We start from the raw sequence: 25,315 nt of genomic DNA on the forward strand, positions 1-25,315 counted from the left end.
AAGTCAAAACAACCTTCGGTGACATTAAAAGCAAGGATGACAACATTAAGAATGCAACGGGAATTCCACTGCTAAATGCAGAGGAGAGAGCGGATAGGTGGAAAGAATACATGGAAAGCCTCTACGAAGGGGAAGATTTGTCTGATGTTACAGAAGAAGAAACTGGAGTCGATTTAGAAGAGATGGGGGATCCAGTATTAGAATCAGGATTTAAAAGAGCTTTGGAGCCCTTAAGATCAAATAAGGCAGAAGGGATTGAAAACATTCCATCAGAATTTCTAAAATCAGTGGGGAAGTGGCAACAAAACGGCTATTCACGTTGGTGTGTAGAATGTATGAGTCTGGCGACGTATCATCTTACTTTTGGAAAAGCGTCATCAACACAATTCCGAAGACGGCAAAAGCTGACAAGTGCGAGAATTATCGCACAATCAGTTTAACAGCTCATGCATCCTAATTGATTACAAGAATAATACACAGAAGAATGGAAAAGAAAATTGAGGATGTGCTAGATGACGATCAGTTTGGCTTTAGGAAAGTTAAAGGCACGAGAGAGGCAATTCTGACGTTGCAGTTAATAATGGAAGCAAGACTAAAGAAAAATCAAGACGCTTTCATAGGATTTGTCGACCTGGAAAAAGCGTTCGGCAATGTAAAATGGTGCAAGATATTCGAAATCCTGAGAAATGTAGGGGTAAGCTATAGGGAGAGACGGGTCATATACAATACGTACAAGAGCCAAGAGAAAATAACAAGAGTGGACGACCAAAAATGAAGTGAGCGTGTCAAAATGGATGTAGGACAAGGATGTAGCTTTTCGCCCCTACTGCTCGAGGAAGCAATATGGAAATAAAAGAAAGATTCAGTAGTGGAGTTAAAATTCAAGGTGAAAGGATATAAATGATACGATTCGCTAATGACATTGCTATCCTGAGTGAAAGTGAAGAAGAATTACATGATCTGCTGAACGGAATGAACAGCCTAATGAGTGCAGAGTATGGATTGTGAGTAAATCGAAGAAAGACGAAGGTAATGAGAAGTAGTAGAAATGAGAACAATGAGAAACTTAACATCAGGATTGTTGGTCACGAAGTAAAACAAGTTAAGAAATTCTGCTACCTAGGCAGTAAAATAACCCGTGACGGACGGAGCAAAAAGGACATCAAAAGCAGACTGGCAATGGCAAAAGGGGCATTCCTGGCCAAGAGAAGTCTACTAATAAGAAATTCCGGCCTTAATTTGAGGAACGAAATGAACAGTCTAATGAGTAGAGAGTATGGATACATTTCCATGTTACTAGAGGGAGATGTAGAGGGCAAAAACTGTGAAGGACGACAGAGATTAGAATACACCTAGCAAATAACTGAGGACGTAGGTAGCAATTTCTGCTCTGAGATGAAGAGGTTGGCACAGGTGAGGAACTCGTGGCGGGCCGCTTCAATCCAGACAGAAGACTGATGACCAGATGACCAAAAAACAAAAAAGGGGGGGGCGGAATGATAGGGACAACGCTACACCAATGGCGACAAACCGAAGAAAAGGGCACAGGGTACGGTTTCTGATCCTGGGGCTTCAACTCACGGGGTGGACGAGATACTGAATGAGACTGCCACTGAGTTTAAGTATGTCTCTATCAGTTTGGTCACTTTTATAAAGCAAAGCTTTCTGCCTTTGCTGCTCAGTTAACCAAATTGGAGGTAGAATCAGCATATTAGGAGACGAGAACGAAGGACTTAGCCGTGAACTAGTACGCTCCAGAGCCCCTGCAAAAGACGTGCCAACAGAGCAGCTGCAAAAACAATTTACTCAGCTTCAAGCAGAGAATGGACAACGGATTGCGGAGCTACCAAGACATAAGTCCCCATCCAAAACACACGCTGCAGATGTCTCTTAAGAACCAAACACGAAGGACAAAATCATTTCACAGAGGGCGTAAGAAAAACAATCGATCACACTTTTTATAAAGTAAGTAAAGGCTCGAAGGCAGTTCGAGGCACACTCACCAGCAAACTCGACCTCTTAAAAGAGAGACTACGAATAAAATCCATCAATATAAAAGCTAAAACTGCAGTAGTGGAAACAGTAAGGCAGAGTGCCTTCAAAAAGCACATTGGGAAAGCAGGCAAGGTAACTGAGTTAAATAGTGAAGGATCCCGTTAATGTAAGCCGCTACCAGCAGTACTCAGAGGGCCAGGAATATGCACGGAGCCGCGCGGGATTAGCCGATCGGTCTAGGTGCTGCAGTCATGGACTGGGCGGCTGGTCCCGGCGGAGGTTCGAGTCCTCCCTCGGGCATGGGTGTGTGTGTGTTTGTCCTTAGGATAATTTAGGTTAAGTAGTGTGTAAGCTTAGGGACATAACCATAGCAGTTAAGTCCCATAAGATTTCACTTACATTTGAACATTTTTGAAGATATGCAGGGATGAATTTCTAGAAGCCTTGTGTCATTTGAAACTGTGTGAGGATGTACTAAAAGAGTGTAACAAGATTCAAGAAGGGTCCAAAGAGGAGAGACAGCGTTAACAACGTGTTACAAGTAAGCCCCTCAATTACGAAAATACTACGCCAAAAGGACAGTTTATTTAGATTACCAGGTACTCATAATAAAAGGTTATGTGTTTGTGTCTGAATGCTACAACTGCTGTGGTCTTACGCACACAACTAAAACGTGTAGATAAACAGAGATTACAAATACTAAACGTAGCAATAATGGAGACAAGAAATCAGACTAGTGCTTCGGTGCACTACACGAATCAGAGGACCCCAGTCTAACAGATTTAAAGGAACTCTCGTCCGGAAGCGACAATAATTCTAATAACTCTGACATTGGAATACATATACCGGCACTGTTGTTATTAAGAATCATAAGGTAGGCAGCTTTCAGAGGCGGTAGTATGGACCAAAATTGGAAATTTGTGGCAATTTCCTATGGGACCAAACTGCTGAGGTCATCGGTACCTAAGCTTACCCACTACTTAATCTAACTTAAACCAACTTACGCTAAGGAGAACACACACACACACACACACACATGCCCGAGGGAGGATTCGAACCTCACGGGGGAAGCCCTTCGAAACGTGACAAGGCGCCTCAGACCGCGCGGCTACCACACGCGGCTATGGACCAAAACAAAACAAAAAAGTCTGGTAAACGTGGGCTCTAAAATATCTCAAGAGATACCCCACTTGCTGAGTAAAAGAGATGTGTTTCGCAGTAGCGAAGGCGAACAGGTGCTAATAGTTCGTAAGGTATGCATTTTAGAGCTCAGATTTACTGGACCTTTTTTTTTCTTGTTTTGGTGCATACTACCACCTCCGAATGTAGGCTACCCTAGAACGAATTTCACTTATAACTTCCGACTCGGTCGTTTCTAGACAGGGTCCCTTGCCTAAAATTGCTACGTTTGCCGTCCTCCAAAGTTTGTAAGAGCATCATCCGACGTGTATATTCTGTAATGTCATACCATAATAACAATACCGATCAACAGAAGATATTGGCAGGACTGTGTGCTTTCTCTGTCGGTTGTGCGTGATGTCGGACTAAACCCTACAATGTAGCACCTACTGTAGCTTAACCCTTTCGTGGTTGATGGATCATATATGTCCCACTAACTTTGAGCGCCAGTTCGAGTGTCGGGATATATGTTACCCAGCTCTGCACGGTGCTGCCATTTAGGGACGACTGCACTGAACCTAAGAAAAAAATCGGGACTGCACTGCAAAGGCAATAGAGAAGCGGTGACTACTTTTGTTGACTGGCGTGTGTATATGGCCGCTGCAACGCCACTTATTTGTGTCATTCTTCAGTTTTCATCATTTCTCACTTTCCAGCGATGTCTGAAGTAAGTAATTCATCTTGTTATTAACTTAATAATCATTTTTTAGTACAAATACAGTGTGGAATGTACTTCTCAGCGACTGTACTATCTTATAATCGAAATAAAATTAGTGGGACACATGAGTCCCAGCAGACATTATTTGTAAAGATTAGTAAGACAACTGATTAATGGGTATTCATCCAGGAAAAAGAGGGGATCAATGCCCACTTTCTTCCCAGCAAAGAGAGGAGTCTCTAGTGTGCCAGATGACGTCCGGCTCGTGAACGTAGGCAAACATGTACCGAAAGACAGTGGCACTAGGAAGCGATGCAGATTCCGCAGCACAAACTCTAATGAGAAGAAAACAAAAGTTGTTTGCACTGCTTGTGGTGTACCACTCTGTGCCACACCATGTTTTTCCAAGTTTCATGGTGGCATGTACAGTTTTGTAAGTATTGACCATGTATTTATGGCTAAAAAAATAAAATTACAAAATCAGTCAGTCAGCAGAAAAGATATCTTGCGTTGGTTCGTGGGACATGTGTGTCCCACTTCCTGTTGTGAAAAAATGGAGAACTTAAAAAATATTTTGGTGGTGAAAATATAATAATTGGACTGAAAAGAAACTGTTATCACCTTAATATTTTAAAAATCTGTAAAAAATGAATTTTATCCATGAAAGGGTTAAGAGACACATGTGGAATTGTCTCTGAACTTGCACGTCTAGTGCCAATAACTTATTGTCGTATGCTGCTGCGGCGGCTGCGGTTTTTTCTTTCTCCAGCGTCTTTCCTCTCGCGCTGTTTCTGTCGAATAGTGGGTCTTGCGCAGCCACGTCCGGAGGTATCTGTTGCTGTCACACATGCGGTTTCCGCTCACGAGTTTGGCGGGGTATATCGCACGCGTTTCGCACTTCAGGAAACGCCGATACCGCTGGTGTGGACGTGCGCAGCGGACCGGATGCTGCGGCGACTGCCACCTTCCGCGGAGGTCCGCAGCTGCTGGAACGGCCAGCTGCGCTCGCACACTAGTGCAGCAGCCATGCGTAACGCCGGATCGGGTCGCGCTGTCGCCTTCGGCCTGTTGGCGCTGACGGCGTTGGCCACAGCGGCGTCGTCAGGTTGCGTGAAGTCGGCAGCATCTGCAGGAGCCGCTGAAGCTGCGGCTAGCGAGGAGGCGGATGCGCCGTCCGGTAGCGGGATGTACTTAGTGCCGCGTCTGGGCAAGAACCCAGTGCTGGGGCCCGTCACGGGCGCGCCGCCCGGCAAGGTGGCGCACGTCCCTCTCTCCGCGCCGTCTGTCTCCGTTCGCAGGAAAGGTAGAACACACCTCCCGTTGTGCCGATAAGGCAATAATGTGTCGAAAAAAATACTAGAAACCTGACTCCTTAAGCAGTTTGTTTTTTCTGTATTCTTATTCCTATTGCATTTTCAGAATATATATATATGATCTAGTAGATAGTGTCGGAAGTTCCATGCAGCTTTTCGCGGATGGTGCTGTAGTATACAGAGAAGTTGCGGCATTAGAAAATTGCAGCAAAATGCAGGAGGATCTGCAGCGGATAGACACTTGGTGCAGGGAGTGACAACTGACCGTTAACATAGTAATGTAATGTATTGCGAATACATAGAAAGAAGGATCCTTTATTCTATGATTATATGATAGCGGAACAAACACTGGTAGCAGTTACTTCTGTAAAACATCTGCTAGTATGCGTACGGAACGACCTGAAGTGGAATGATCATATAGAAGTAATTGTTGGTAAGGCGGGTGCCAGGTTGAGATTCATTGGGTGAGTCCTTAGAAAATGTAGTCCATCAACAAAGGAGGTGGCTTACAGAATACTCGTTCGACCTATACTTGAGTATTGCTCATCAGTGTGGGATCCGTACCAGATTGGGTTGACGGAGGAGATAGAGAAGATTCAAAGAAGAGCGGCGCGTTTCGTCACAGGGTTATTTGGTAAGCGTGATAGCGTTACGGTCATGTTTAGCAAACTCAGGTGGCAGACTCTGCAAGAGAGGCGCTCTGCATCGCGGTGTAGCTTGCTGTCCAGGTTTCGAGAGGGTGCGTTTCTGGATGAGGTATCGAATATATTGTTTCCCCCTAATTATACCTCCCGAGGAGATCACGAATGTAAAATTAGAGAGATTCCAAACCGCACGGAGGCTTTCCGGCAGTCGTTCTTCCCGCGAACCATACGCGACTGGAACACGAAAGGGAGGTAATGACAGTGGCACGTAAAGTGCCCTCCGCCACACACCGTTGGGTGGCTTGCGGAGTATAAATGTAGATGTAGATTCTTCCAGACAACTTTGGTTTTCCCATCTCTCCTCTGCATCACTAAACACATGATTTTCTACACTTCCCGCAAGCTTGACACCAACCAGTCACTTCAGCCCATTTTGCAAAAAGCATATTTGTGTCATCAGTTGTGCTACTGTATGTCTATTAGTCTAGGTATGTACCGTCTATGCACCTAATTGAAAGCAGTTTGTTTATTGCCACACGGGTTTCGCTTCTTTTATTTGGGAAGCATCATCAGTGGCCTGTAATACATATTTCCATCTATACCTACAATAAACGTACTATGTTGTAGATATAATATGCTGCCATATTACATTTTGTCGTGTTTTTCTCTTGTTTTTTTAGGTTTGGATCAACTGTTGTAGCACAAATTTCGTAATGTGAATTTATCGTTCGGTGTTACTTATAATTTCCAGCGCTGTTGACTTATGTGTGTGGTCCTGGAGATATATTCGTTAGTTTACATACTCCAGCTGCCTGATTACTGAATTTCTTTCACCCACATTTGTCACATCGCATATATCACTCGCACTTTCCATTTTGTGATCAACATGTGTGTGTGTTTTCGGTGTGTAGCGTTGCCGCCCGCATCTCGTGGTCGTGCGGTAGCGTTCTCGCTTCCCACGCCCGGGTTCCCGGGTTCGATTCCCGGCGGGGTCAGGGATTTTCTCTGCCTCGTGATGGCTGGGTGTTGTGTGCTGTCCTTAGGTTAGTTAGGTTTAAGTAGTTCTAAGTTCTAGGGGACTGATGACCATAGATGTTAAGTCCCATAGTCTCAGAGCCATTTGAACCATTTTTTTGTAGCGTTGCCAGTTGTTTTTGTGTGTTTGTCTTTTGCTTGTGTTGTGCTGTTGTTCGATATTATTTGTTGTATGTGAGTGCATGTGTGTGTGCGTATGTGTATTTCCTGCGTGTAATTGTGTATTCGGTAATTCTTCCTTCAGAGGGTGATTTTTTTATGGATGTTATTTCTACAGACACACACACACACACACACACACACACACACACATATATATATATATATATATATATATATATATATATATATATAAGATGGTCCATTGATCGTGAACTGGCCAAATATCTCACGAAATAAGCGTCAAACGAAAAAACTACACAGACGAAACTTGTCTAGCTTGAAGGGGGAAACCAGATGGCGCTATGGTTCGGCCGCTAGATGGCGCTGACATACGTCAAACGGATATCAACTGCGGTTTTTTAAATAGGAACCCCCAGTCTTTATTACATATTCGTGTAGTACGTAAAGAAATATGAATGTTTGAGTTGGACCACTTTTTCCGCTTTGTGATGGATGGCACTGTAGCAGTCACAAACAGATGGCTCACAACTTTAGACGAACTGTTGGTAACAGGTAGGTTTTTATAATTAAAATACAGAACGTATGTCCGTTTGAACATTTTATTTCGGTTGTTCCAATGTGATACATGTACCTTTGTAAACTTATCATTTCTGAGAACGCATGCTGTTACAGCGTGATTACCTGTAAATACCACATTAATGCAATAAATGCTCAAAATGATCTCCATAAATCTCAGTGCATTTCGCAACACGTGTAACGACATTTCTCTCAACAGCGAGCAGTTCGCCTTCCGTAATGTTCGCACATGCATTGACAATGCGCTGACGCATGTAGTCAGATGTTGTCGGTGGATCACGATAGCAAATATCCTTCAACTTTCCCCACAGAAAGAAATCCGGGGACGTTAGATCCGGTGAACGTGCGGGCCATGGTATGGTGCTTAGACGACCAATCCACCTGTAATGAAATATGCTATTCAATACCGCTTCAACCGCACGCGAGCTATATGCCGGACATCCATCACGTTGGAAGTACATCGCCATTCTGTCATGCAGTGAAACATCTTGTAGTAACATCGGTACAACATTACGTGGGAAATCAGCATACATTGCACCATTTAGATTGCCATCGATAAAATGGGGGCCAATAATCCTTCCTCCAATAATACCGCACCATACATTAACCCGCCAAGGTCGCTGATGTTCCACTTGTCGCAGCCATCGTAGATTTTTCGTTGCCCAATAGTGCATACTATGCCTGTTTACGTTACCTCTGTTGGTGAATGACGCTTAGTCGCTATATAGAAAGCATGCAAAAATCTGTCAACGTCCCGTAATTTCTCTTGTGCCCAGTGGCAGAACTGTACACGACAGTCAAAGTCGTCGCCATCATTTTCCTGGTGCATAGAAATATGGTACGGGTGCAATCGATGATGACGTAGCATTCTCAACACCGACGTTTTTGAGATTCCCGTTTCTCGCGCAGTTTGTCTGCTACTGATGTGCGGATTATCCGCAACAGCAGCTAAAACACCTACTTGGGCATCATCATTTGTTGCAGGTCGTGGTTGACGTTTCACATGTGGCTGAACTTCCTATTTCCTTAAATAACGTAACTATCAGGCGAACGGTCCGGGCACTTGGCTGATGTCGTCCAGGATACCGAGCAGCATAAATAGCGTACGCCCGTTGGGCATTTTGATCACAATAGCCATACATCAACAGGAGCCATACACAACACGATAGCGACATTTTCCACAATTGGTAAACGGTCCATTTTAACACGGGTAATGTATCACGAAGCAAATACCGTCCGCACTGGCGGAATGTTACGTGATACCACGTACTTATACGGTTCTGACTATTACAGCGCCATCTATCACACAACGAAAAAAGTGGTCCATCTAAAACATTCATATTTCTTTACGTACTAGACCAAAATGTTATACAAAATGGGGGTTCCTATTTAAAAAAACGCAGTATATATCCGTTTGACCCATGGCAGCGCCATCTAGCGGGCTAACCATAGCGCCATCTGGTTTGCCCCTTCAAGCTAGACGAGTTTCGTTCTTCGTAGTTTTTTCGTTTGATGTTTATTTCTTTAGATATTTGGCCCGGTCACACGAAACCACAATGCGACCATATCGGCGCATTCTAAGGAGGGAGTGCGTGTTTCGGGTTTCCTGAAGAAACAGTTTTGCTCCAGTATGGATAACAGGTGCATCACTGTGTGCGACTGACACGGCGGGGTGTGTGTGTGCGTGTGTGTGTGTGTGTCTGTGTGTGTGTGTGGAGGGGAAAGTGACGCTATATACACACACACATATACAGGGTGAGTCACCTAACGTTACCGCTGGATATATTTCGTAAACCACATCAAATACTGACGAACCGATTCCACAGACCGAACGTGAGGAGAGGGGCTAGTGTAATTGTTTAATACAAACCATACAAAAATGCACAGAAGTATGTTTTTTAACACAAACCTATGTTTTTTTAAATGGAACCCCGTTAGTTTTGTTAGCACATCCGAAAATGTAAACAAATACGTAATCAGTGCCGTTTGTTGCATTGTAAAATGTTAATTACATCCGGAGATATTGTAACCTAAAGTTGACGCTTGAGTACCACTCCTCCGCTGTTAGATCGTGTGTATCGGAGAGCACCGAATTACGTAGGGATCCAAAGGGAACGGTGATGGACCTTAGGTACAGAAGAGACAGGAACAGCACATTACGTCCACATGCTAACACCTTTTTATTGGTCTTTTTCACTGACACACATGTACATTACCATGAGGGGTGAGGTACACGTACACACGTGGTTTCCTTTTTCAATTACGGAATGGAATGGAGTGTGTCCCGACATGTCAGGCCAATAGATGTTCAATGTGGTGGCCATCATTTTCTGCACACAATTGCAATCTCTGGCGTAATGAATGTCGTACACGCCGCAGTACATCTGGTGTAATGTCGCCGCAGGCTGCCACAATACGTTGTTTCATATCCTCTGGGGTTGTAGGCATATCACGGTACACATTGTCCTTTAACGTACCCCACAGAAAGAAGTCCAGAGGTGTAAGATCAGGAGAACGGGCTGGCCAATTTATGCGTCCTCCACGTCCTGTGAAACGCCCGTCGAACATCCTGTCAAGGGTCAGCCTAGTGTTAATTGCGGAATGTGCAGGTGCAGCACCATGCTGATAACACATACGTCGACGCGTTTCCAGTGGGACATTTTCGAGCAACGTTGGCAGATCATTCTGTAGTAACGCGATGTATGTTGCAGTGCTCTCCGATACACACGATTGAACAGCGGAGGAGTGGTACTCAAGCGTCAACTTTAGGTTACAATATCTCCGGATGTAATTAACATTTTACAATGCAACAAACGGCACTGATTACGTATTTGTTTATATGTTCAGATGTGCTAACAAAACTAACGTGGTTCCATTTAAAAAAACGTAGGTTTGTGTTAAAAAACATACTTCCGTGCATTTTTGTATGGTTTGTATTAAACAATTACACTAGCCCCTCTCCTCACGTTCGGTCTGTGGAATCGGTTCGTCAGTATTTGATGTGGTTTACGAAATATATCCAGCGGTATCGTTAGATGACTCATCCTATATATATATATATATATATATATATATATATATATATATATATATATATATTACTACAAGATGTTTCACTGCATGACAGAATGGCGATGTACTTCCATCGTGATGGATGTCCGGCATATAGCTCGCGTGCGGTTGAAGCGGTATTGAATAGCATATTTCATTACAGGTGGATTGGTCGTCTAAGCACCATACCATGGCCCGCACGTTCACCGGATCTAACGTCCCCGGATTTCTTTCTGTGGGGAATGTCGAAGGATATTTGCTATCGTGGTCCACCGACAACTCTTGGCAACATGCGTCAGCACATTGTCAATGCGTGTGAGAACATTACGGAAGGCGAACTACTCGCTGTTGATAGGAATGTCGTTACATGTATTGCCAAATGCATTGAGGTTGACGGACATCATTTCGAAAATTTATTGCATTAATGTGGTATTTACAGGTAATCACGCTGTAACAGCATGTGTTCTCAGAAATGATAAGTTCACAAAGGTACATGTATCACATTGGAACAACCGAAATAAAATGTTCAAACGTACCTACGTTCTGTATTTTAATTTAAAAAACCTACATGTTACCAACTGTTCGTCTAAAATTGTGAGCCATATGTTTGTGACTATTACAGCGCCATCTACCAGAAAGCGAGAAAAGTGGTCCTAGTGAAATATTCATATTTCTTTACGTACTACACGAATATGTAATAAAAATGGGGGTTCCTATTTCAAAAATCGCAGTTGATATCCGTTTGACCTATGGCAGCGCCTTCTAGCGGGCCAACCATAGCGCCATCTGGTTTCCCCGTTCAAGCTAGACAAGGTTCCGATTTTTTAGTTTTGTTTGTTTGACGCTTATTTCGTGAGATATTTTGCTCGCTCACGATCAATGGACCACCCTGTATTTCTTTCAGTTACTTTCTATACTATAGTGTAGCAGTTCTTTCAACGCATGTGCGAGCTTCATCAAGCTCTCTTATTTTGCGCTGCTCACGAAGATGTTTGTAATTTTAATAAAAATCCGTTTACTTTTAGTATCCTTCTGTAACACTCTCAGATTCTTCGACTCTCTTCTTTTCCGGTTTCTTCATGGCCGATACCACGCAGAGCAACATATTTCTTTTGTTGTAAATTTTCTTCGCTAGTACGAGGACAATCCAAAAAGTAACAGCAAACTCTCACTGTTAAACGCAATGAACACGTCAGACATATTTCCCAACGAGTGAAGATGCATGCTTTGAGAAAGTTCCGGCATACGCTGATAGGTGGCATGACAAGTTGAATAGGAAATGCAATTGAAACAAAATTGCCACGTCTCTTGCTGTGTACACTGTACAAGAACAGCGAGCAGTAATGCCTAGGACGTAAAACCTCAACAAATCCATAGAAGGATGTTGGAACAGTATGGAGATAGATGCATTAGTGAAAGAAGCGTGTGCGAATAGTTTGATGCCTTTAAAAGTGGACGTACGTCGGTCCCAGATGAGGAACGCTCTGGCCGTCCCAGCACGGCCGTTGCTGACGATAATGTGAGACCCACTGACGCCATGATTCGTGAGAACCGGCGTTTTTCTGTAGAACCTTAAGCCAGGCAGCTGAGTGCCAGTGTCGAATCTGCTCATACCATTAGCAGTGAGGTTCTCAAACACCGTTTATTGCGTGCAGGATGGGTGCCTAGGATGCTCACTGGTGAACACAAGATCATGCGTGTTCAGGCTGTCACATCACCTTCCGACAAGTATCATCACAGGAGACGAAACCCGGGTGCATCACTGTGAACCAGAAAGCAAAAGACAGTCTTCAGAATGGCGACATTCTCTAGCCAAGAAGAAATCCAAGTGCCAGCCCTCTGCCGGAGAGGTCCTTTTCACCTTCTTTTAGAATACGAATGGGCAGATTTTGGAGCACTATCACCAAAGGGGTGAAACAGTCAACAGTGTAGGGTACAGCGCCATTTTGCAGAATGAGCTAGAGCCAACAGTACGGAGCCGTCGCAGAGAACTTCTGTCTAGAGGTATTCTCCTCCATCACGACAACCCGCCTACTGACCGCCGCTCCAACTCTTGCCGTTTTTCGGAGACAGATTTCAGATCTCACTGCATTCCCCATCTCGTTCCTTCGGATTTCCGTGTGTCTGGACCCCTGAAGGACTCTGACAGAGGACGACGTTCTGAAACTGATGATGAGGTTAAAGAAGCGGTCCACTCTCGGCTGCGGGCACAAACGAAGCCTTTTACTCGAATGGATTAGAAAAGGTGATGCAACGTTATGAGAGCTGTATCGAAAAGGAGGATAGTAACGTTGATAAATCACTTCTCGTTTGCATCTCAAAGTGAAATAGTCTGAAGAGCCAAAGAAACTGATAGACTTGCTTAATATCGTGTAGGGCCCACGACGTGGTACGGACTCGACTAGTGTCTGAAGTAGTGCTGGAAGGAACTGACACCATGAATCTCACAGAACTGTCCATAAATCCGTAAGATATGAGGGGATGGAGATCTCTTCTGAACAGCACGTTGCAAGTAATCCCAGATATGCTCAATACTGTTCATGTCTGGGGAGATTGGTAGCCAACAGGTGTTTAAGCTCAGAAGAGTGTTTCTGGAGCCACTCTGTAGCAATTCATGACGTCTGGCGCGTCGCATTGTCCTGCTGGAATCGCCCAAGTCCGTCGGAATGAACAATGGACATGAATGGATGCAGGTGATCACACAGGATGCTTACGTACGTGTCACCTGTCAGTCTTATCCAGAGGTATCATGGGTCGCAAATCACTTCAACTGCACACGCCCCACACCATTACAAAGCCTCCGCCAGATTGAACATTTCCCTTCTGACATGCACGGTCCTTGGATTCATGACATTGTCTCCATACCCGTACACGTCCATGAGCTCGATACAATTTGAAACGAGACTCGTCCGACCAGTGATCAACAGTCTAATGTCGGCGCTGACGGGCCCAGGCGATGAGTACAGCTCTATGTCGTGCAGTCATCAAGGGTACACGAGTGGGGCTCCGGCTCCGAAAGCCCACATCGATGATGTTTCGTTGAATGTGTCTCTCGCTGACACTTTTTGATGGCCCAGCATTGAAAATTGCAGCAGGTTGAACGATTATCTTCAGTAGTCGCTGGTCCTGTTCTTGCAGGATCTATTTCCGGCCACAGCAATGTCGAAGATTTGATGTTTTACCAGACTTCTGATATTCACGGTACACTTGTGAAAAGTTCGTATGGGAAAATTCCCATTTCATCGCTACGTCAGAGATGCTATGTCCCACCGCTCGTGTGTCGAGTACAACACCACGTTCAAACTTACTTAAATCTTAATAACCTGCCATTGTTAGAGCAGTAACCACTGCAACAACTGCGTCAGACACTTGTTGCCTTATATAGGTGTTGCTGACGGCGCGCCGCATTCTGCCTGTTTACATATCTCTGTATTTGAATACGCATGTCTATACCAGTTTCTTTGGCGCTTCAGTGTACATGCTTCGCAAAAAATAGTTTGCTTTTGCTTTTTGAAACACTCTCGTATACGTAATGTGTGCTCTTATTTTTAAGCTCCGTCAAGCGGTGAGACGCCCTCTACTGAACAATTTATTGTGTACATTGACCGGGAAGGGCGAAAGCATTGATTTGATGCTGAGATCAAGTCACACTCTTATTGTTTCGAAAAGTTTCATCTGCATCTATACTCCGCAAGCCACCCCACGGTGTGTGGCGGAGGGCACTTTACGTGCCACTGTCGTTACCTCCTTTTCCTGTTCCAGTCGCCGGCCGCAGTGGTCTAGCGGTTCTAGGCGCTCAGTCAGCAACCGAGCGACTGCTACGGTCGCAGGTTCGAATCCTGCCTCGGGCATGGATGTGAGTGATGTCCTTAGGTTATTTAGGTTTAAGTAGCTCTAAGTTCTAGGGGACTGATGACCACAGATGTTAAGTCCCATAGTGCTCAGAGCCATTTGAACCATTTGTTCCAGTCGCGTATGGCTCGCGGGAAGAACGACTGCAGGAAAGCCTCCGTGCGCTTTGGAATCTCTCTAATTTTACATTCGTGATCTCCTCGGGAGGAATAAGTAGGGGGAAACAATATATTCGATACCTCATCCAGAAACGCACCCTCTCGAAACCTGGACAGCAAGCTACACCGCGATGCAGAGCGCCTCTCTTGCAGAGTCTGCCACTTGAGTTTGCTAAACATGACCGTAACGCTATCACGCTTACCAAATAATCCTGTGACGAAACGCGCCGCTCTTCTTTGGATCTTCTCTATCTCCCCTGTCAACCTCACCTGGTACGGATGCGACACTGATGAGCAATACTCAAGTATAGGTCGAACGAGTGTTTTGTAAGCCACCTCCTTTGTTGATGGACTACATTTTCTAAGGACTATCCCAATGAATCTCAACCTGGCACACGCCTTACCAACAATTACTTTTATATGATCATTCCACTTCAAATCGTTCCGTACGCATTCTCCCAGATGTTTTACAGAAGTAACTGCTACCAGTGTTTGTTCCGCTACCATATAATCATACAATAAAGGATCCTTCTTTCTATGTACACTCCTGGAAATGGAAAAAAGAACACATTGACACCGGTGTGTCAGACCCACCATACTTGCTCCGGACACTGCGAGAGGGCTGTACAAGCAATGATCACACGCACGGCACAGCGGACACACCAGGAACCGCGGTGTTGGCCGTCGAATGGCGCTAGCTGCGCAGCATTTGTGCACCGCCGCCGTCAGTGTCAGCCAGTTTGCCGTGGCATACGGAGCTCCATCGCAGTCTTTAACACTGGTAGCATGCCGCGACAGCGTGGACGTGAACCGTATGTGCAGTTGACGGACTTTGAGCGAGGGCGTATAGTGGGCATGCGGGAGGCCGGGTGGACGTACCGCCGAATTGCACAACACGTGGGGCGTGAGGTCTCCACAGTACATCGATGTTGTCGCCAGTGGTCGGCGGAAGGTGCACGTGCCCGTCGACCTGGGACCGGACCGCAGCGACGCACGGATGCACGCCAAGTCCGTAGGATCCTACGCAGTGCCGTAGGGGACCGCACCGCCACTTCCCAGCAAATTAGGGACACTGTTGCTCCTGGGGTATCGGCGAGGACCATTCGCAACCGTCTCCATGAACCTGGGCTACGGTCCTGCACACCGTTAGGCCGTCTTCCGCTCACGCCCCAACATCGTGCAGCCCGCCTCCAGTGGTGTCGCGACAGGCGTGAATGGAGGGACGAATGGAGACGTGTCGTCTTCAGCGATGAGAGTCGCTTCTGCCTTGGTGCCAATGATGGTCGTGTGCGTGTTTGGCGCAGTGCAGGTGAGCGCCACAATCAGGACTGCATAAGACCGAGGCACACAGGGCCAACACTCGGCATCATGGTGTGGGGAGCGATCTCCTACACTGGCCGTACACCACTGGTGATCGTCGAGGGGACACTGAATAGTGCACGGTACATCCAAACCGTCATCGAACCCATCGTTCTACCATTCCTAGACCGGCAAGGGAACTTGCTGTTCCAACAGGACAATGCACGTCCGCATGTATCCCGTGCCACCCAACGTGCTCTAGAAGGTGTAAGTCAACTACCCTGGCCAGCAAGATCTCCGGATCTGTCCCCCATTGAGCATGTTTGGGACTGGATGAAGCGTCGTCTCACGCGGTCTGCACGTCCAGCACGAACGCTGGTCCAACTGAGGCGCCAGGTGGAAATGGCATGGCAAGCCGTTCCACAGGACTACATCCAGCATCTCTACGATGGCCTCCATGGGAGAATAGCAGCCTGCATTGCTGCGAAAGGTGGATATACACTGTACTAGTGCCGACATTGTGCATGCTCTGTTGCCTGTGTCTATGTGCCTGTGGTTCTGTCAGTGTGATCATGTGATGTATCTGACCCCAGGAATGTGTCAATAAAGTTTCCCCTTCCTGGGACAATGAATTCACGGTGTTCTTATTTCAATTTCCAGGAGTGTATTAGCAATACATTACACTTGTCTATGTTAAGGGTCAGTTGCCACTCCCTGAACCAAGTGCCTATCCGCTGCAGATCTTCCTGCATTTCGCTGCAATTATCTAATGCTGCAACTTCTCTGTATACTACAGCATCATCCGCGAAAAGCCGCATGGAACTTCCGACACTATCTACTAGGTCATTGATATATATTGTGAAAAGCAATGGTTCCATAACACTCTCCTGTGGCACGCCAGACGTTACTTTAACATCTGTAGACGTCTCTCCATTGAGAACAACATGCTGTGTTCTGTTTGCTAAAAACTCTTCAATCCAGCCACAAATTCAAATGGTTCAAATGGCTCTGAGCACTAATGGACTTAACATCTATGGTCATCAGTCCCCTAGAACTTAGAACTACTTAAACCTAACTAACCTAAGGACAGCACACAACACCCAGTCATCACGAGGCAGAGAAAATCCCTAACCCCACCGGGAATCGAACCCGAGAACCCGGGCGTGGGAAGCGAAAACGGTACCGCACGACCATCACGGACATCCAACCACACACCTGATATTCCACAGGCTCTTACTCTATCAGGAGACAGTGCGGAACTCTATCGAACGCCTTCTGGAAGTCAAGGAAAACGGTATCTACCTGGGAGCCCTTATCTGATATTTTCTGGGTCTGATGAACAAATAAAGCGAGTTGGGTCTCTCACGATCGCTGTTTCCGGAATCCATGTTGATTCCTACAGAGTAGATTCTGGGTCTCCAGAAACGACATGGTACGCGAGCAAAAAGCATGTTGTAAAATTCTACAACAGATCGATGTCAGAGATATAGGTCTATAGTTTGCGCATCTGCTCGACGACCCTTCTTGAAAACTGTAACTACCCGTGCTCTTTTCCAATCATTTGGAACCTTCCGTTCCTCTAGAGACTTGCGGTAGATGGCTGTTAGAAGGGGGTAAGTCCGCAGCTCGTGGTCGTGCGGTAGCGTTCTCGCTTCCCACGCCCGGGTTCCAGGGTTCGATTCCCGGCGCGGTCAGGGACTTTCTCTGTATCGTGATGACTGGGTGTTGTGTGATGTCGTTACGTTTAAGTAGTTCTAGGGGACTTATTTATTTATTTATCGTATCCAAGACATCCCCATTTTACAAAAAAAAATTATATTACAATGCAAGAGAAGCAGCTATAATACAATAATACATGGTTATAAGGTAAATTAACTACAATGATACAGAAAAGTATGTAACATATAATGATAAGCGCTAAGGATGCGAAACAGAGCGATTTTCATATCCCACGTGAAGCCCAATACACTGCAGCTTGAATAGCCTTGTCATTTGCTTCAAACAGGTCTTGAGTCGAACACGGGTTGTTTAGTTTCCCGCAGACCAGTAGGTGTTGTGGGTCTTGCTGTTCTCCACACTCGCAGGGCTCGTCTGCACTGATGCAGCCCCGTTTTTCCAAGTTTGCTCTGCATCTTGATACGCCTGTTCGTAGTCTATTCAGGGCTTTCCAGGTCGTATATGGGAGTTCAGAGCCAGCTGTGGGTTCTTCCCTGGGGCTATTACCTGGTCTTCCTGGGTCCACATTGTACCACAGCTCTTCTCGTCGTGCTCTAGGCGATAAAAGAGTTGCTTCAGTTGTTCGTAGGAAACTCTTCCTTGATTTAAGTCGGCGAGGTCGAAGATTGTATCCGAACATTGGATGCCTGGGATCTGTCTCCTGTTTATGTTTCTCGATTTCTGCGGCAGTCCTTCTTCTGATGTCTGGCGGGGCTATGCCCATGAGGTGGTACAGCTGCTTTGTGGGAGTTGGGCAGAGGCATCCTGTCACGATGCCTCCAGTCTCATTCAGTGCTATATTTACTTGTTCAGCGTGGGTGGAATTTTGACAAACGTGTGCCGAGTACTCCGCAGTGGAGAAACATAAAGCTAAAGCTGACGTGCGGAGAACTGTAGGTTGCGCTCCCCATCTGCTATTTGTTAGCTTGCGGATGATGTTGTTCCTGGCACTCACTTTCATCTTTGTGGCCAAACAGTGTTCCTTGTAGGTGAGAGCACGTTCAAGTTTAATCCCAAGATATTTTGGTGTGTCACAGTGAGATAGATGTTGTCCCTGCCAGCTTATGTTGTTTCCTCCTTGCTTCCTTATTACGTAGGTGAAAAGCACAGACCTGGGTTTTTGCTGGGTTTGGCTTGAGGTGGTTATTATCATAATAGTCACCCAGCTTTTCAATCGCTAAAGTTAATTTACTTTCTACCTCTTCAAAGGTTTTACCCTGGGTGGCAACGACTGTATCGTCTGCATAGATGAAGGAGCGAGGGTCCATGCTGATCGGTTGGTCATTGGTATAAATATTATACAGCAATGGGGCGAGGACACTGCCTTGAGGTAGGCCGTTTTTCTGGGTCCGCCATCGGCTCTTCTTCGACTGCAGCGTGACAAAATACCGTCTATTCTGCAACAGGCACTGGATGAATTGCGCCAGTCGGTAGTCTTTTGTGGTGTTATATATTTTTGATATTAACTTGCTGTGGTTTATGGTGTCGTAAGCTGCTGTAAGGTCGACAAAGGCTGCACCTGTAATTTGTTTCCGCTCGTATCAATCTTCTATGTACTGTGTAAGGTTGAGGATTTGGCCACAGCATGACCTTCCTGGACGGAATCCTGCTTGCTCTTTAACTATATTCTTGTCTACATGTTCTGAGATGCGGTTAAGGATCATTCTTTCTAAGACTTTATAGAGCTGGCAAAGCAGGGAGATAGGCCGAAAATTTTTAGGGTCTGTGGTTTTTTTTCCAGGTTTTGATATAGCTACTATATTTGCCTTCCGCCAAGTCTTGAGGATTTTCATTTCAAGAACACATTTGTTCATCATATCTAGTAACCACCGTCTGGTAACAGGTCCGAACATTTTTATTTTTTCTGGGCGTAGGTCATCTAGGCCAGCGGCTTTATTAATTTTCATTATGGAGATGGAATCTTCTAATTCTTTCAGAGTAAAGGGGGTGCCTAGGTGGTCTTTATCTTGAGTGCCTCTCTGTAGTTTCTTTCTTGGGTGCTTCCTGTTGGTTTTACCATTAAGTAGAAGTTGATTTGCTATTTGATTTGGTGTGACCTTATACAAATTTTGTGTATTAGATGAGGGGTCATTATTGATGTTTTTAAGAAGTTGCCAGGCCTTTCGGCTATTCTGTTTCATGTCTAGGTTTGTGATTAGATTACACCATTTCATTGTTCTTGAGGCTGATATGGCCTGGAGGAGTTCTTCTCCCGCCATAGTTGTTTCCTCTGAAAAAGGGTCTTCCTCGAAGAGCTGTTGGTAATGTTCCAGAAGAACCTTTGAGTTTCCGTCAAGTCCAGGGATATAACTAGTTCTGCAGCCTCGGGGGATATTTCTTCGGGAGACAGTTTTAACTAATTCAATGAAAGTGTCATATTTTTCCGGGCTAGCATCAAGGTTCTGCACCTCTTTGTCAAGTTCTTCAGAGAATTTGTTCCATAGGTCACGTTTAAAATTAAAACGTCTTTGGAAATGGGTGGTTGCTGGTGTAACAACTGCTTCATCCAGACATAATATAGCTCGGTGCTGTGTATGTGGGAGGGGTTCTCCCACATCCTTCCTGGTTTGATGTGCTACGTTTTCGCTGACAAAGATGTTATATGGATTGTATCCACGGTTCCACCTGCTGCTGTTGAAGGAATATGGAAGTTTGGGGTCGTGTATTAATTTAAGGCCAGTTGAGTCTGCCCAGGTTTCTAGGTCGTCCCCACTTTTGTCTGTGTGCCTGTACCCCCAGGCTGATCCATGACAGTTGAAGTCGCCCATTACTATTTTCGTTGGTTGTGAGTTGAAGTTGGTTGGCTCACTGAATCTGAACTCCCTGCTCGGTGGCTTATATATAGACGTCACAGTGCAGGACTGTAACTCTACAGTCAAGATTTCGATGTCTTCTTGAGATGTCAGTTCTGCATATATAATACCTAAGCCCATTTTGGCGAAGATTGCGCTGCCATGTTGCTCGTGTGGTCTTTCAATTACTAATTTCATTCCGTGGATCTTTGGTCTTCTATTTGTGGGGCCAATGTGGGTCTCTTGGATTAGTAAGAGATCACAGTTGTGAGTTTTACATGCTACAGCAAGTAGCACTTCTTTCTCATGAGAGAGCCCTTCAATGTTTATGGACATTACATTTAGCGCTGGCTTTGATAAAAGCCTTCTTGTGGTGTCTTGGTGTTGAAAGGATTGGCCGTTAGGCACAGGCCTAACGTTGCCCAGGGTACGCCCGATCGTTGTCATGATCTTCGGGGAGGCTCCTTTCATGTACCTTCCAGGGGACTGATGACCATAGATGTTTAGTCCCATAGTGCTCAGAGCCAATTGATTGAAGGGGGTAAGTTCTTTCGGGTACTGTATAGAATCGGATTGGTATCCCGTCAGGTCCAGTGGACTTTCCTCTGTTGAGTGATTTCAGTTGCTTTTCTATTCCTTGGACACTTATTTCGATGTCAGCCATTTTTTCGTTCGAGCGAGGATTTAGAGAAGGAACTGCAGTGCGGTGTTCGTCTGTGAAACAGCTTTGGAAAAAGGTGTTTAGTATTTCAGCTTTACGGGTGTCATCCTCTGTTTCAATGCCATTATCATCCCAGAGTGTCTGGATATGCCGTTTCGATCCACTTACTGATTTAACGGAAGACCAGAACTTCCTAGGATATTCTGTCAAGTCGGTACATAGAATTTTACTTTAGAATTCACTGAACGCTTCACGCATAGCACTACTTACGCTGACTTTGACATCGTTTAGCTTCTGTTTGTCTGAGAGGTTTTGGCTGCGTTTAAACTTGCAGTGAAGCTCTCTTTGCTTTCGCAGTAGTTTCCTAACTTTGTTGTTGAACCATGGTGGGTTTTTCCCGTCCCTCACAGTTTTACTCGTCACGTACCTGTCTAAAACGCATTTTACGATTGCCTTGAACTTTTTCCATAAACACTCAACATTGTCAGTGTCGGAACAGAAATTTTCTTTTTGATCTGTTAGGTAGTCTGAAATCTGCCTCCTATTACTCTTGCTAAACAGATAAACCTTCCTCCCTTTATTTAGATTCCTATTTACTTCCATATTCAGGGATGCTACAACGGCCTTATGATCACTGATTCCCTGTTCTGCGCATACAGAGTTATCTCCACGAGTCGGTTCTCTGTTTAATTGCTCGAGGTAACTTTCGGATGTGCACTCAGTATAATGTCATTCGATGCTCTGTCCCTACCACCCGTCCTAAACATCTGATTGTCCCAGTATATATCTGGTAAATTGAAATCTGCACCTAAGACTATAACATGCTGAGAAAATTTATGTGAAATGTATTCCAGATTTTCTCTCAGTTGTTCTGCCACTAATGCTGCTGAGCCGGGAGGTCGGTAAAAGGAGCCAATTATTATCCTAGCTCGGTTGTTGAGTGTAACCTCCACCCATAATAATTCACAGGAACTATCCACTTCTACTTCACTACAGGATAAACTACTACTAGCAGCGACAAACACGCCACCACTGGTTGCATGCAATCCATCGTTTCTAAACACCGTCTGTGCCTTTGTAAAAATTTCGGCATAATTTATCTCTGGCTTCAGCCAGCATTTCGTACCTACAACGATTTCAGTTTCTTTGGCGCTTCAGTGTACATGCTTCGCAAAAAATAGTCTGCTGTTACTTTTTGAAACACCCTCGTACACGTAAGGAGTGCTGTTATTTTTAAGCTCCGTCAAGCGGCGAGGCGCCCTCGAATGAAGAATTTGTTGTGTACATTGACCGCAAAGGGCCAGAGCATTGATTTGATTCTGAAGTCTAGTCACATGCTTATTATTTTGCAAAATTTCGTTACAGCTAACACGGTCAAAGCTTGCTCCTGACCTCTAAAGCGCCGTTTTGCTTGCAGATGAGCCGGTGACGCAGCCGAGACTGCCGGAGAAGAGGTCTGTGGCGGAGGCGCCACCGGAGAAAGACAGGGAGGCCTACTACAGGGCGCTCATAGACGCGGCCCAGAGACACCCGAGACGCCGGCACCCGCGCCTCGGCAGCCTCTCGCTTATGCAGGCCGGCGTCCGCTGAAGCGGCTCTCTCTTCCACTGGCTTCTACTGGGGCAATTGACCTTTCTTCGTTTTGCTTTGTTAATCGATACCGTCGCCTACATCGACACTAACCTCCATCGAATGATAATTTCAATATCACGACTGAAGTAGACTTTTTCTTAACGAATGTGTTCACTTGTACTAAGACCACGTTGAAGGAATGGTTCTGTTAGCATTCCACTAAACACTTAATGAAATAATCTTCTCGGTGATATGTTGTATCTTTTCGTTCATTTCTTGTGCCTGTAATGGTCGTTTTATTCCAAAATAAAGCATTGATTGACAAGAAGGAATAGTAATCTTTTGAGTTACAGTTCCGGTGGGAAACAGGCCAGTAGGTCTAACGCTTGATATCGATGGTGATGATGATTATGATGATGATGATGATGATGATGGTGATGATGGTGATGATGACGGTGGTGGTCGTGATGACGATTCTATCCATTCTAAGAAATCAATTTACTGTAGAGAGTTAATCAACTTTTAACTAGACTGCTAATTCACTAAAGGCGGCTGATAGTTGACTAAACTGTGGTTGCTAGACACTTCTTGTAGAAAACAATGAAAATAGCACTACCTGTCTCTGGACTGTATTGAAGACAAGCACTAGCACTACTGGCACTACGGCTAACTGAAGGGACTCTCTGGCTGTATTCAAAACAAACACGAAATCTATGGAACACTTACTAGCACTCGACAATTAAAGCTTCCTAAAAGCAAAAACACACGCAATAAGAAGTTACAAGTAAGAAAAATACAGTTAATACTTAAATTAACGTAGCTCGCTGCGCAGCAGACGTAACACAAACGGCAGTTACGACGACAGGTGTAATGTGCTGCGAATACATAGAAAGAAAGATCCCTTATCATTAAGCTACAATATAGCAGGTCAGCAACTGGAGGCAGTTACTTCCATAAATTATCTGGGAGTACGCATTAGGAGTGATTTAAAATGGAATGATCATATGATGTTGATCGTCGGTAAACCAGGTGCCAGACTGAGATTCATTGGAAGAATCCTAAGGAAATGCAATCCGAAAACAAAGGAAGTAGGTTACAGTACGCTTGTTCGCCCACTGCTTGAATACTGCTCAGCAGTGTCGGATCCGTACCAGATAGGGTTGATAGAAGAGATAGAGAAGATCCAACGGAGAGCAGCGCGCTTCGTTACAGGATCATCGAGTAATCGCGAAAGCGTTACGGAGATGATAGATAAACTCCAGTGGAAGCGTCTGCAGAAGAGACGCTCAGTAGCTCGGTACGGGCTTTTGTTGAAGTTTCGAGTACATACCTTCACCGAAGAGTCAAGCAGTATATTGCTCCCTCCCACGTATATCTCACGAAGAGACCATGACGATAAAATCAGAGAGATTAGATCCCACACAGAGGCATACCGACAATCCTTCTTTCCACGAACAATACGAGACTGGAATAGAAGGGAGAACCGATAGAGGTCCTCAAGGTACCCTCCGCCACACACCGTCAGGTGGCTTGCGGAGTATGGAAGTAGACGTAGATGTAGATAATGATGATGATGATAATGGTTTCCAGCTACTAGAGCTTTGTAGAATTTCCAGGTTTTACTGCTGTGCTTAGGTATTTAGTTTTTTCCACATTTCTGGCAGTTATTTTAGCACGTGATATGTGAACTTCCCCCTGGCAAATCCACTGATGAGCCAAAACATTATGACCGTCTGCTTGATAGCTTGAAACTTCCTGGCAGATTAAAACTGTGTGCCGGACCAAGACTCGAACTCGGGATCTTTACCTTTCGCGGGCAAGTGCTCTACCAACTGACCTACCCAGGCACGACTCAGGCCCCGTCCTCACAGCTTTACTTCCGCCAGTACCTCGTCTCCTCCCTTCCAAACTTTGTAGAAGCTCTCCTGCGAACCTTGCAGAACTAGCACTCCTGAAAGAAAAGATGTTGCGGACACATGTCTTAGCCACAGCCCGGGGGATGTTTCTGCTTGACAGCTTGTTCGTCGGTCTTTGCACAGGGATTCGATACTTCGTTGGTAGGTTTGAGGAGGTGTGTGGCGTTAGATGTCTGCGCACAGGTCGTGTAATTCGCGCACATAACGGGCCGCCGATTTACGTACGCAGTGATGACGCCCGATAGCGACCCAAATGGGTTGCATAAGATTTACATTGGGCAAATCTGCTAATCGAGAAACCAACGTGAGTTCACTATAGCGCTCCTCAAACCTCTGCAGCAAGGTTCTGACTCCAACAGACGGACATGTATACTGCTGAAAGATGACATCGTCGTTGAGGAATACATGAGACATGAAGGGATGCAGGTCGTTCGCAGCTGCCAGCCTGTCTTTGGTTACTACAACAGGTCTCATGCAAGCGCAGGAGAAAGTCTCCCAGGATAATACACTACTGGACATTAAAATAGCTACACCACGAAGATGACGTGCTACAGACGCGAAATTTAACCAACAGGAAGAAGATACTATCATATGCAAATCATTAGCTTTTCAGAGCATTCACACAAGGTTGGCGTCGGTGGCGACACCTACAACGTGCTGACATGACGAAAGTTTCCAACCGATTTCTCATACACAAACAGCAGTTGACCAGCGTTGCCTGGTGAAACGTTGTTGTGATGCCTTGTGAAGGAGGAGAAATGCGTACCATCACGTT

General features: G+C 45.3%; 1 protein-coding gene across 1 annotated transcript; it reads left to right on the forward strand.

Moving 5' to 3' along the window:
• The first annotated feature begins 4,762 nt into the window (after nt 1–4,762).
• Nucleotides 4,763–22,956, forward strand: LOC124545116. The gene is made up of 2 exons (XM_047123932.1): nt 4,763–5,135; nt 22,470–22,956. The coding sequence occupies exons 1-2, from the start codon at nt 4,778–4,780 to the stop codon at nt 22,640–22,642; spliced, it is 531 nt and encodes a 176-aa protein (XP_046979888.1). The 5' UTR covers nt 4,763–4,777; the 3' UTR covers nt 22,643–22,956.
• Nucleotides 22,957–25,315: the final 2,359 nt, after the last annotated feature.

Source organism: Schistocerca americana, chromosome 8 (genome assembly GCF_021461395.2).
Source record: "Schistocerca americana isolate TAMUIC-IGC-003095 chromosome 8, iqSchAmer2.1, whole genome shotgun sequence".
NCBI classification, from domain to species: Eukaryota; Metazoa; Arthropoda; class Insecta; order Orthoptera; family Acrididae; genus Schistocerca; species Schistocerca americana.